The sequence below is a fragment of the Sodiomyces alkalinus genome (genome assembly GCF_003711515.1).
Source record: "Sodiomyces alkalinus F11 unplaced genomic scaffold SODALscaffold_16, whole genome shotgun sequence".
NCBI lineage: Eukaryota > Fungi > Ascomycota > Sordariomycetes > Glomerellales > Plectosphaerellaceae > Sodiomyces > Sodiomyces alkalinus.
In genome coordinates this window covers 518,354-529,622 of record NW_021167094.1, presented here as the reverse complement: position 1 = coordinate 529,622, position 11,269 = coordinate 518,354, and the positions used below count along the sequence as shown (strand labels likewise).

The 11,269-nt window shown below is 51.6% G+C and overlaps 3 protein-coding genes and 3 non-coding genes across 6 annotated transcripts; 2 read left to right on the top strand and 4 right to left on the bottom strand.

Annotated features, from left to right (window-relative positions):
• Window positions 1-13: 13 nt before the first annotated feature.
• SODALDRAFT_t218 lies at window positions 14-84 on the bottom strand. The gene has a single exon. It is a non-coding gene; the product is annotated as a tRNA-Gly (tRNA).
• An 83-nt stretch (window positions 85-167) lies between these two features.
• On the bottom strand, window positions 168-240 carry SODALDRAFT_t217. The gene has a single exon. It is a non-coding gene; the product is annotated as a tRNA-Lys (tRNA).
• Window positions 241-1,180: 940 nt separating this feature from the next.
• On the bottom strand, window positions 1,181-1,251 carry SODALDRAFT_t216. Its single transcript has one exon. It is a non-coding gene; the product is annotated as a tRNA-Asn (tRNA).
• A 98-nt stretch (window positions 1,252-1,349) lies between these two features.
• SODALDRAFT_364281 (hypothetical protein) lies at window positions 1,350-4,616 on the top strand (the record flags this gene model as incomplete). The annotated part of the gene is made up of 16 exons (XM_028614631.1): window positions 1,350-1,379; window positions 1,483-1,562; window positions 1,687-1,715; window positions 1,742-1,786; window positions 1,866-2,175; window positions 2,298-2,393; window positions 2,601-2,651; window positions 2,699-2,811; window positions 2,948-3,010; window positions 3,155-3,283; window positions 3,639-3,743; window positions 3,780-3,814; window positions 3,936-3,949; window positions 4,028-4,093; window positions 4,121-4,282; window positions 4,340-4,616. The coding sequence occupies 16 exons, from the start codon at window positions 1,350-1,352 to the stop codon at window positions 4,614-4,616; spliced, it is 1,605 nt and encodes a 534-aa protein (XP_028462576.1).
• Window positions 4,617-5,056: 440 nt separating this feature from the next.
• SODALDRAFT_337921 (hypothetical protein) lies at window positions 5,057-7,275 on the top strand (the record flags this gene model as incomplete). Its single annotated transcript, XM_028612731.1, has 2 exons — window positions 5,057-5,519; window positions 5,588-7,275. 2 exons carry the CDS (start codon window positions 5,057-5,059, stop codon window positions 7,273-7,275), a joined length of 2,151 nt encoding a protein of 716 aa, XP_028462575.1.
• Window positions 7,276-8,758: 1,483 nt separating this feature from the next.
• Window positions 8,759-10,936, bottom strand: SODALDRAFT_382338 (hypothetical protein). Its single transcript, XM_028615222.1, has 3 exons — window positions 10,200-10,936; window positions 9,602-10,006; window positions 8,759-9,498 (listed from the first exon to the last, which is right to left on the bottom strand). The coding sequence occupies exons 1-3, from the start codon at window positions 10,644-10,646 to the stop codon at window positions 9,208-9,210; spliced, it is 1,143 nt and encodes a 380-aa protein (XP_028462574.1). The 5' UTR covers window positions 10,647-10,936; the 3' UTR covers window positions 8,759-9,207.
• Window positions 10,937-11,269: the final 333 nt, after the last annotated feature.

Genomic DNA, 11,269 nt, shown 5'->3' with positions numbered 1-11,269 from the left:
ATATTTTACCTCTTACGATTAGTCGGACTCGAACCAACAAATTCCGTGTGGAAGACGGCGATTTTACCATTAAATTATAATCGCTAATAAATTTTTTCTTTATAATCTTTTTTTATATAAACTAATCTATTACTATAAATTCTATAATTATATATATTATTATAGAATAGGACCTAATGGATTCGAACTAATATTATAATGATTAAAAGTCATACGTATTAACCTTTATACTAAAGTCCCTAATAAAAAACTTTATATATATTGTTTTGTTATAACTAATTAGCAGATATCTACTTTAAATTTTTTATTATGAATTATGAACCTTAATAGTAAACTGATATATACAAGAATAGTCAAACTACATCTACAAAATGTCAATATAAGATTCCAGATTCAAATCCTACGTGATGATTATCTATTAAATGGCATGCATAAATTCTTTATAAACCTACAGCCAAGAATATTATACCTATTATAATGTGGAATCCGTGGAAACCTGTCCTAAAGTAAAAACATATACTATATGCACCATCACTTATAGTAAAAGATGATACACTATATTCTACTCCTTAGAATATTATAAAAATAATAGCTAATATAACTATAGTAATAGAACCGTATAAAGCTCCCCCTCTATCTCCTTTAATTAAGGCATGGTGAGTATAAGTTACTGTTGCACCATTAGATAATAATATAACTGTATTAAGTAAAGGTAATTCAAAAGGATTTATAGCTTCTATACCTATAGATGGTCATTGGGCTCCTAATTCAACTGTAGGTGATAAAGCGCTATAAAAGAAAGCTTAGAATATAGCAAGGAAAAATAAAGCTTTAGATACTATAAAAAGTATTACACCTAGATTAATTCCTTTTTGTATAGCTAATGTATGATTACCTAAAAATGTACCTTCAGATATAATATCTCTAAATCACATAACAAAAGATAATATAACTGTTATAATTCCTATATAAAAGAAAACATAAGAGTTCTCGAAACCATGTAGACTTAAAGCAGTATTAAAAGCTGTAGTAAATAAACTTATACTAGTGTATAAAGGTCAAGGAGAAGGAGAAACTAAATGGAAAGGATGATCTTGAAAATTACTTCTTATTAAGTTACTCATCGATATTTTTAATTTTATTATGACCAACGCACCTTAATTAAAATTATATAGTGTAAAGCCCTTAAGATGAATCGAACATCTATCATAATATTAACAGTATTATGCTCTACCGTTGAGCTATAAAGGCTAGGAGACAAGAGATTCGAACTCTTAAAGCATTATTTTGCTATTGAGTTTACAGCTCAACCCTTCTTGCCGATAAAGGAACTTGTAATCCGAGTGACCATGACCGAATCAGTCGGTCGAGTCCACTTCGTGAAGACGACAAAGTCTTTACAATAGTAGGTAGTAATTATCCTCTGGATCATCGTAAACTAACAGATCGAAGATCATTTTCTCATGTCATCTTGCGTGTGAGAATCTAAGCATAGGCGACACCGGAGAACAACCCAGGAGTGTCATCCTCGAACAAGATCAGCCATGGCGAGAAATGTGGATGTGATGGATAGTTACCACGAGACCATCCAAAGCCGGGGGAGGAACCGTAATAAGCCGCGGCCCGTAACTCTCATATTCTTCGGAGTCTCTATTCGCTGAGTGATGATAAACATCATAAACCTAGCGAGGACGGAGAGCTGTCAGATGACCCTTGTACCCTCACTGTCGAATCGATGGAGGCCACAAGGACGAAAAGGGCCACCTGGAATTTCATATGAGGAATGGTGGCCGGACTGTGCCACCTGAGGACGGCTTAAACAATCCCGAGTCTCTTACTCCGCAGTGAGGCCCGGTGAGGCCCAGTATACGATGACGGGAGTCTGTCGGCCCGTCATCAGTGTATACATATCTATTTCGATTTGCCATACCTCACGGCCGTGGAGTTCACGGCGATGGTGATGGTCTCCGAGTCTATGGAGTACGTTGTATTATTTGCTGGAGCTCCGACTGTCCCAGGCGGGGTCCGGTCCGATCCGGGCCTTTTATGGATGAATGTTCAAGTTGATGATAGCTCAACACAGACAAACGAGGCGCCAACTAAGAGGGACAACCGCGGTTTTGATACTGGGATTGAAGGCTTCAACTATTTATTCCACCGGTACTCCGTCCGTACGTGCGGAATATGGAATCCGTAGTGTACATACCTACCTTAGGAATGATCTTGCGTTCATACGAAGTACAACTGAGTACCTTATCCGCACTCCGTACCGTAAGGGGCAACTGCTTGTGTCGCAGCCTTCTCGAAGGAACGAGGGCACACCTCCCTTCAGAGTTGCGTTTGGGCGGGTGGGGCATGGCCTGCCTGGTGGACACTGCGGTGATGACAAAATCGTGAGGCCTATGACTGGCTGTATTGGGATTCGCAAAGTGGGTAGATTCGAGGCCCCTATCTTATTTCGGTTTAGTTGGCTATATTTTGTGGTGTACGTTGTATTAGGTGGGGCCCATTCAGGACAAGTTTAATGCGGAGACATTCTAGCCCAGTTACCAATAAAATACGCAAGATGTAGACGGTCAACGAACAAAAGGCTTACACAGTGCACTGTCGATTCTTGCACTAACGTCTCTCACAGGCCAACCCAGCCCTCTGTGGGTTAGGAGAGAGCTTGGCAACTGTTCTGACTGGCGGATGCCAGACCTGGCTGGAGTGTCTTCTCCTGTGTTGAGGTGAAGACGCCAGTACACCACTACCTCGCTGGCCTTCTCTCATTCTCCCACTCCCACTTCCACCGCACCTTGTTGTTATATGGTACGCACGAAGTAGTCTCTCTGCGCATACGAATGGGAATTGATTGTACGAAGTATTACTGTCTACATGGCCTTAAGCAACTACTTTCGTACAACCTACAAAATACTGTATCCGTACACCTTGGTCACGTTCCTAGCTTCATTCGTCATTGTTGTGCCAGCAGTGCCAGCAAAAGGTGCAGCCAAAGATGCAGCAATAGGTGCAGCAAGACGCAGGAAGTATCCGCAGGGTTGTATGTAGTACCCCGAACGGTGTACGCATAGATAGTACGAAGTAATACTTTGGAAGGCACCTACCTTACCTTAGTCAAGTCAGTTGGCTGGTCGAATATTTCGTTCAAAAGTACCTGTCGCCCACTCGCACGTCGACAGTCGACTTGCCATTTCTCCTCCTCTCTTCATCGAACTGTCCTGTCGTCACAATGTTCGTTTCCATCGTCTAAACCAGAGCGACTCGTCGAAGTCTGCTTGGAGTGTCCCGTTTGCTCTCCTCTCGCCTCTTACGTTTCCTATCTCGCAGTAATCATCAATCTTTTCGCATATCAGTTTATTCTGCTATCCCCAACTACCTAGCCTTAGCTTCCTTCATTCCTCTTATCGTCATCGGTCACGCCCGAAACCGCACCTTTCTTGGCCGAGTCACGATCCCAAACCGGAAACGATAAGGACCAGGGGTTCATTGTCGATTATCTCCCTACGCAGTATCATCCCACGCCATCGTTATTACAGCCTTCGTCTCAGCTGTGCTTTGTCCAGGCGGCATCCTCTCTTGCCTTGTCGCAGCTCGAACACTCGAACACCCGAACACACACACACACACACCACCAGAAGTAGCACTGCCTTGCAAAGCAACAACACAGCCCGGCCTAGCATCACCATCATCCCTGGCCAACCCCGGAATCTCCGCCACGACCAAAAATAATTTCTCCACGTGTTGCTGAGCTGATCTGAATGAACTGGAGGGAACAGTACCGGATCAGATCGGATCGGAACATATCCAGCAAGTTGTGTAATTCAACGATCCTTCACTGCCTCTTTGAGCACAGCTACCTATCACCTAATTACCCACCTCCCCATCCCCATCCCTCATACCCAAAAAGTCGATCACACTAAAACCTTTGTTAGTCACACACGCACTTGTGACCCTTGTCCCTCCCTCCCTGTTCCCCCTCTTTGTTTCTGCTTCCGTAATCTCCCAATTGCAACCTGACCTGCAGTCCTCCTGTCACCTCCACTATCACTCCCCAGCACTCCCCAGCACTCCCCGCCACTTCTTGGCAGCTGTGAAAGGCGAAACTTCACCCACGAAGACACGGCAATACTCGGGATTGGACGGAGCAGTCGCGTTTCCCGTTCCACACCTCCCTCTCCCCTTTTCCCTTTTCCCCTTTCGCTCTTCGCCACCCTGACCCGGAAGAGTCAGACAGACCAACCAGCCCCCAAGCCCCAAGGCGCCCGGCCCCCCAACCCAAGTGAGCCAGACACCTCTTGGAGCAACTCTGGCCATCCCGTTGACTTTGCCGCCTTAGGCTCCGACCTAGTCACGTCAACGTTTTCATCTTTGCCTCCGACCTCGCCTCCCAACCGAAGAACGAAGAACGAGGAACACGTACTTTACGCGGCGAGGACACAAAGAAGAAGAGTCACACTCCCCTTCGACTCACCTTCTCGATTAAATCGTTCCGGTCCATACCTATTCTCCAAATCTCCAGACCACAACTTGCGATCTCGGTTGCCAAACTCGTCCGCATCCAAGTCTTCGCCGTCGGTCGTCTCCTTATCACCACGTCACACCACACCACCTAACACGGTCTTCTACCATATGGTCTCTCTTTTGTAGGACCATATAATCAGACCATCTTCTTTTCCTTCGTTTAAAGGTTGAAGGAACTTGCCAGTCATGCCTCTTGCTACCTTCATCATCCTCACTCCAGTCGTCCGTCTCGCCTCTTCCGGTTTGATCGTCCGTGTCTTGTCGTCTCCTGAAGGATATTACGTCTGAGGCTTTCGCTTCATACCAACCAACGCCTTCTGAACTCTTGCAGTCGCAGCCTTGTGGCCTTGTGCGTCTGCTTGGTTCGCCACTCTTCGGGTATCTCGACACACGGTAAACACGGTTCTCAACCAGCTGACGCTTGACGACGACTGGAGGTCTCTTCCACTTTCTCTTTCGACGTAAACCTAGCCTCTCTTCGCTTCGCTTCGACTTTGCTCCCACCCCCTTGCTTCTCCCATTCCGTTCGAAGATGAAGTATTTCGACCATGATTCGTCGACCTTCGTAACCTCCCTCCAACAACAACAGCAGCAACAGCAGCAGCAGCAGCAGCACGGACACTACAGTTCCTCGCTCGAATCGACGGCCACTGCATCCACCGCATCGGCCTGGTCTGCTGTCTCTTCGCAGTCTTCTACCGACACCTCCCCTTCTACAACCTCTTCCGACTCGGAGCCATGCGACTCGTATCCGACCTCGCGTCCCTACGCTCCGTGCGACCAACAAACGACTCGGTTTACAAACTCGTGGCGCGAGCAAACCGCTTGCCCGGTTCCTGTGCCCGTGCCTGCGCCCGTTCCTGCGCCTGTCCCTGCGCCTGTCCCGGCCGAGCTGCGCCAAAATCCTAGGCGGTCCAACCTGAGTGCTGCCCGGTGCCCTCCCACCCTCACGCGTCACTGCGATCGAAAGGTCAACTTCGTCGGTAGCCTAGTCGGTAAGCTGCAATCTTCGAGACCCGTCCGCCATGATATTCCCCCGTACTTAGCCATGTTCCCTCCACAGATTCGTCCACGCAAATCGTCGAAGCTATCTGGCCCTTGTCCTCTGTTGTCTGCCGAAATGAGATTGGAAGCAAGCCCGTCCTCCCGCTTCGGACCTTCATCCAGGAGACGCTGCGGCGCTCGCGAACGAGCTACTCGACTCTGCAGGTTGCTCTGTATTATTTAATTCTCATTAAACCTCATGTCCCCAAACATGATTTCACCATGGAACAGCCAGACGATAGGCATGAGTGCCGCGCCCTCCAGTGCGGCCGCCGTATGTTCCTTGCCGCTCTCATCCTCGCCTCCAAGTATCTTCAAGACCGGAACTACTCGTCCCGAGCCTGGAGCAAGATTTCCGGCCTTCCCATCCAGGAAATCAACCAAAACGAACTCGCTTTCCTCCTTGCCGTCAACTGGGAGATGCACATCACCGACGACGTCTTTCAGCGCTGGACAGACATTGTTTTGAAGTACACGCCTCCGTCGCCTCCCTCGCCTGGCGCGTCGTCCGCCTTGTACACCCAGCAGTGCGCGAATTGGAAGAACGTCATCCTTATACTCAACCCCCGGCTCGACAACATCGATGCGCTGAACGCGGGGCCCCCTGCCCGGTCGCGGTCCCAGGAGCTGCCAGCTCTGTCACCGCACAGCCTTTTGTCTACCCGGCCGGATATTCATGGTTCGCTCCGGACGTACAGCGGTACCGCAGAGGTGGCGTCAACGCCCGACAAGTCCTACTTCGCGCCCAGCACCATGGAGCCCATGCCTTCCACTGTCTATCCTCCCGGGAGGCATGTCCCGGCTCTCGGGCTCCTTCCCACTCCCCGTCTGACGCCTCAGTCTACTGGGTGCAGCAGTCCTGCTGCGAATGCTGCACCCCACCTTGTCGGAAAAGGCTCCGCTATGGGCCTTGCCATGGCGCAGGCGTCGAGTGTCAGTGCCACTCAGGCCTTGGACCGCTGGCCTGGGCCCATGGTCTCGTCGCCCCAAGGTCCTGTCCTTGTCCGTCGTTCGTCTCTCGCGGCTTCGGTTTCTACGGCGTCTTCTCCGGAGTCCATGGTCTCCGATTCCTCGGGGACCTCGCGGTCGTCCTCCATCTCGTCCGCTTCGTCGCTGGCTAGCGCGCAGGCCCACATGCTGGGTGTCTCGGCGCGATACCGGTGTGCCAAGCTGGGTGGTGAGAGGCTCAACGTGAGGTCCAACACCATCACATCGGTCCCGGAGGACTACGAAGAGCGCTGCATCACGTCGTCTCCCGAAACCTACGCGGGGCCGGTTGGTAAACTCGGAGACTTGTCACTCCTAACCCCCTTGGGGAGGCGCGAACGCGAGTTGGAAGACATGGGGTGCGACGCCGCGAGCGATGCGGCCCGGGCCCTACAGGCTCTCCAGAGCTACCATTACGCCGCGAACACCACGCCGACGGCAGCCATGCCTCGCAAGCGGAGTCGGGAGTCACTCGAGACCTCCACGTCGCTACAGGACAATGTGCGCCAGACTTTGGCGCAGCCCCAGTCGGCGTGGCCGGAGACCCTCGTCCGGTCTCGGGCCAACTTCGCTCCATCCCTGCGGGGCGAGCGTGGGTCGGCGAGGAAGCGCGTTTGCTGTTCTGCAGAATCAGCGGATGCATTTCGGGCCAGCGGTTTCCACCACCCCGCATTTGCCGGGCATCGAGGTCCCGGCATGTGGGAAGGAATCCTGAACTAGCCGACGGGGCGGCTCGTGGTGGACTTGGAGGCCAGCTTCATGCGTCAAATCTTGTGCAATATTTTGTCTTGTTTATTGTTATGATGAGTCCCATGGTGTGGGCGTGGCGCGGGTTTCAACCCCATCCCTCCTGGGCCGTTCATTCGAATTGAGAAGTCGAATGGCGTCGTGGAAAAAAACAGGTAATACTTTTCTTTCTTTTGCATCTCCTGGATCCGGAGCCTCTCTGGAACGGACCAAGGCAGGCAGGCAGGTGGCTTTCTCATAGTCGCAATTTACGTTGCGTCTGTACTATCACCGGATGTGGTGGATGGGATGATGGGACGTGGAGTTTTCGCTTTTCCCTGTCTTTTTTTCCCTTTTTTTTTCCTTTCTTTTTTCTTTCTTCATTTTCTTTTTTGCCTATTGTACGTGTCTGCGCGCGTGTGCGAAAAGGGATGGGTGTATCAGTGAGGAACGGCGGCTAGGGCAAAGGACCATTTTGGATTGGAGTGAGCAGCAGCAGGCCGAACAAACCCATGGTTGCACATCGGCAAGAGCTCCGAGTCGAGAGACGAGGACTTGCTCCTGGGGGGAGAGGGACGGCCCGAAATGGCAACATCTCGTACCCTTGGGTAGGCGGATTGTCCTCTGGTTATCTTGCCAGGGGTTTCGGTCATGCTCTGTCAAAAGGCACTCAAGACGGCCAAATGCCCGAGAACGGAACGACACGATGAGCGCGAACTCCAGTGTAACAGAAGCTGCACGATGAACTGAATTTTGGGAAGACAAAAAAAAAGTCAACTGATAAAAGAGCAGAATACCACCAATTTCAAAAAGCATTCTCGTTTGGGAAAAGCGATGAAGCTATACTCGAGAGGTTCATAGCTAGCTTTGACAAACCAAAACAAAAACAAAAGCCTTCCGCCACGCCGGCGACCCTCTGCGAGGATCCTCCCACATACCCCTGATGAACGTCCGTCCGTCCGTCTTGCCGTCTAACCAGCCCACCGAGCGAAGGCCGCAACGAAATGAGAACCATAAACAGTTTACTCTCGACTTGAGGCGAGACAGAAAACGAGGCACGCCCCGTAATAATGTGAACGAAAGCGTCTTGCCTTGAACTGAAATTTGTAGGACAACAGGATTGAGGGCAAACGAGCGCCCAGGACGACTTGGAACGAAAAGTTATGATTGCATGCGACGAGGGTGCGCGGAACCCCGGCGGGTTGACAGCCAGAGAGTCCTGGAGACTCGGAGCCGCCTCTGCAGCCTAGAGCCTGAAGTCTGGGGTCTGGGCCTCGAGCCCGGAGCCGAGTGGGCCATACCGCTCACCCGGCACCCACGCTTGAGGAAGTAAGTGGCAAGGTGCCTCACTCAACTCGGATGGTTGGAGGTGGTGGCCGAACGATTCACAACGCTGCACCGACGACTGGGCAGCCCGCCCTAGTGGACCGGATGTTGTCCTCATTCGTCTTGAAACGATTGGGTGAAGTCGGCGCACTCTTCTTGTGGAAGCGCCAAGAATATCCGGCGACTTTGAGGCGACAACTCTCCCGGCTGCTCGGGCGTGAAGATGCGCCGAGACGTGCCATACGACGGGCTTGGGACGTTCTTGTGCAAAATATGATCTGGCTTGCTGACTGTTATTTTCTGCTGCATAGGCATGATGATGATGCCTCACGGTGGGTCATTGGTCATTTTGCCCCAAAGTCGTATATAGGCTGGGCTGTCTTGTGCTGCGCCCCAAGTCGCGCCAGCGGGACCTGGAACTTGTTCGTGTGCAACAGGAGAGATCGGTAGTCATGACCAATAACCGCCTCTCAGTCCTGGTCGGGCATGCCCAGCGCCGCCGTCCCAGCTTTGCCCTTCCCAACGTGCCACTCCACTTTCTATCCGCTCTGCCACCTTGACTACCTTGCCTAGCCAGAAGGCAGGCGACCAAAAGCGGGTTCAGACAAGATTTAGAACATGGTCCATGTGGCGAAGAAGCTCATGGACTTCATATATGGCTCCCTTTTCCGCAATGTCAGCGACCTTGTCATACGCTTCAGCTATAATGGTCTTGGGCCAAGACAGCTGAGTGACAGGGGCGTCCCGTCTCAGTTCCGTCTCGGACAGGCCCTCGTCCTCGTCCTCGTCGCAGAAAAAGTCGGAGAGGAGACAAAGAGAGCGGATGAGATGCGGACTATGATTACGGGGTGGGCATTCAATGATTCCATTGCGAAGACCCTGGAGCCTGAGCTGTTGTTGTTGCGAGAGTTTTGGTGAGGTTAGCGTTGGATCAGAATCGGCGGAAGCATGAAGAGGGCCAAAGGAAAAAAAAAAAAGGGGGGGGGGGGCTTACCTCCCACGTCTGAGACTCGTGAAAGGTAGCACCGCCGCGACGAAGCCAGAACAGACGGCGGATCATCTCGGGGGTCCATGGGCCGGCCACCAAGTCGTCCGGGATGCGAATATCCGGGTGGACGTCAACGTAGGTGACGAACCTGTGACGGAGAGTAGGAGAGGCGGGTTGGCGCATGGGAGGATCCACGCCGCGGCGCATGTTGTCAAAGTCGTAGGCAAAACAGGTAGAGGCGTCAAAGTGGCCCCGTCCTCCGGCGACATTGTGGGTGCCGCGGGCGCGGCTTTCCTCGAGGACGGAGGGATCATGGGCGTACCACCGATCGCGTGCGAAGCGGCGGGCCCATGTTTGCTTGGCTTCGAGGATGAGGTCGATGGTTGCCCAGGGACAGGCGAGGATGTCTGACTAGATGGAGGGTCAAAGGGCCGCTGTCAGTACGGTGAAGGAAATTTGATAACACGGCTTTCCCAGTCCTAGAAACTCGACTCCTTCCTCTCCCTCCTTTTTTACTTTCTTTCTCTCTTTCTTTTTTATTCTGTTTACTTCCGTGTCGGGACAGGCATCGAAGAAAGAGAGGAGAAAAACAAGCGGTGCCTACCTGGAATTGCGGGTTCCCGGGGTACAGGCTAGCAGCCAGATGATGGCCCTCGCGCTGGAAGGCCGCCCCGGGCCCTCGGAACGTCTGGACTTGGTGCTGGTTGACGCCAAAGTAGGCGTTCCAGGTCGGGCCAAAGGCGGCGATCAGGGCGGCGAGAAGCGTGGTGTGACCCGACAGCAGACGGCCGAGGAGGGGGCTGCAGCGGGGGAAGGCGGCGTTCTCGCTGAGGAGGAAGATGCGCTCGAGGATCTCGAGGGGAAGTTGGCGCTCCAGCAGGCTCTTCTTGCGTGGGAGCTGCCGTTTTCTCGTGTGGATTTCCCTGGTCTTGGCAGTGGTGTCGGTAGCGGCAGCGGCAGCGGCAGCTCTCCGTTCGACGAGGGCGGCCCTGTGCCGTGCTGTGGCCTTGCTGCGTTTCTTTCCGCGGACTTTTATGGGCGTGAGGTTCATGATGATGATGATGATGATGATGATGACGACGATGATAGTTGCCGCTCCCCGTCTAGACAAGTGTCATGACCACCATAAATCTCCCAGACTGATTGATGATACACGGTGAGAACGGGGCATGGCCAGACTCTTTAGGTGACATGCTATCTCAGGTCAGCTTTTTATGAGTAGTTTGCATGTGTTGAAGCATGCCTAGAGATAGAAGGTTCCTCTCGGGTTCTGGGCGTGTGTCCGGTCATCAACGAGTCGACGAGTAGAACGTACTAACTAAGGTAGGCTTCCACAGATTCATTGTCGTCATGTCTTCTTTGAGCCGCAAGGCAAGCAAGCTGAATACTCATCCAAATGTCAGTCACGAGACTACAAAAAATATTCACAAAATCCTAAAAATGCCAATTCAGCTTCGATCCCCACCACATCTGTATACAGTGTATCTACAATCTCCACATGTACTGTACGGAGTCCGCCAAGGTACGTACGTGTAAGGTACCTTATGATTGCACGTTCTTGAGAGTTCCCCGCCACATTCTATCCTGATATTCAGTGAGAGTTCAAATTCTTCGTAGAGAAAGGACTCTTTGCCTCTACACGTAGTAGGTAGGCTTGGGGATGAACGAAGGTTC

What these genes read in the sequence shown, in the direction of transcription:
- SODALDRAFT_382338 (XM_028615222.1), bottom strand. Translation starts at nt 10,646, where the DNA reads ATGAACCTCACGCCCATAAAAGTCCGCGGAAAGAAACGCAGCAAGGCC. An exon ending in CCGGGAACCCGCAATTCCAG is followed by an intron (nt 10,007 to 10,199) that starts GTAGGCACCGCT and finishes CCCTCCATCTAG; the next exon opens with TCAGACATCCTCGCCTGTCC. An exon ending in ACGAGTCTCAGACGTGGGAG is followed by an intron (nt 9,499 to 9,601) that starts GTAAGCCCCCCC and finishes CAACAACAACAG; the next exon opens with CTCAGGCTCCAGGGTCTTCG.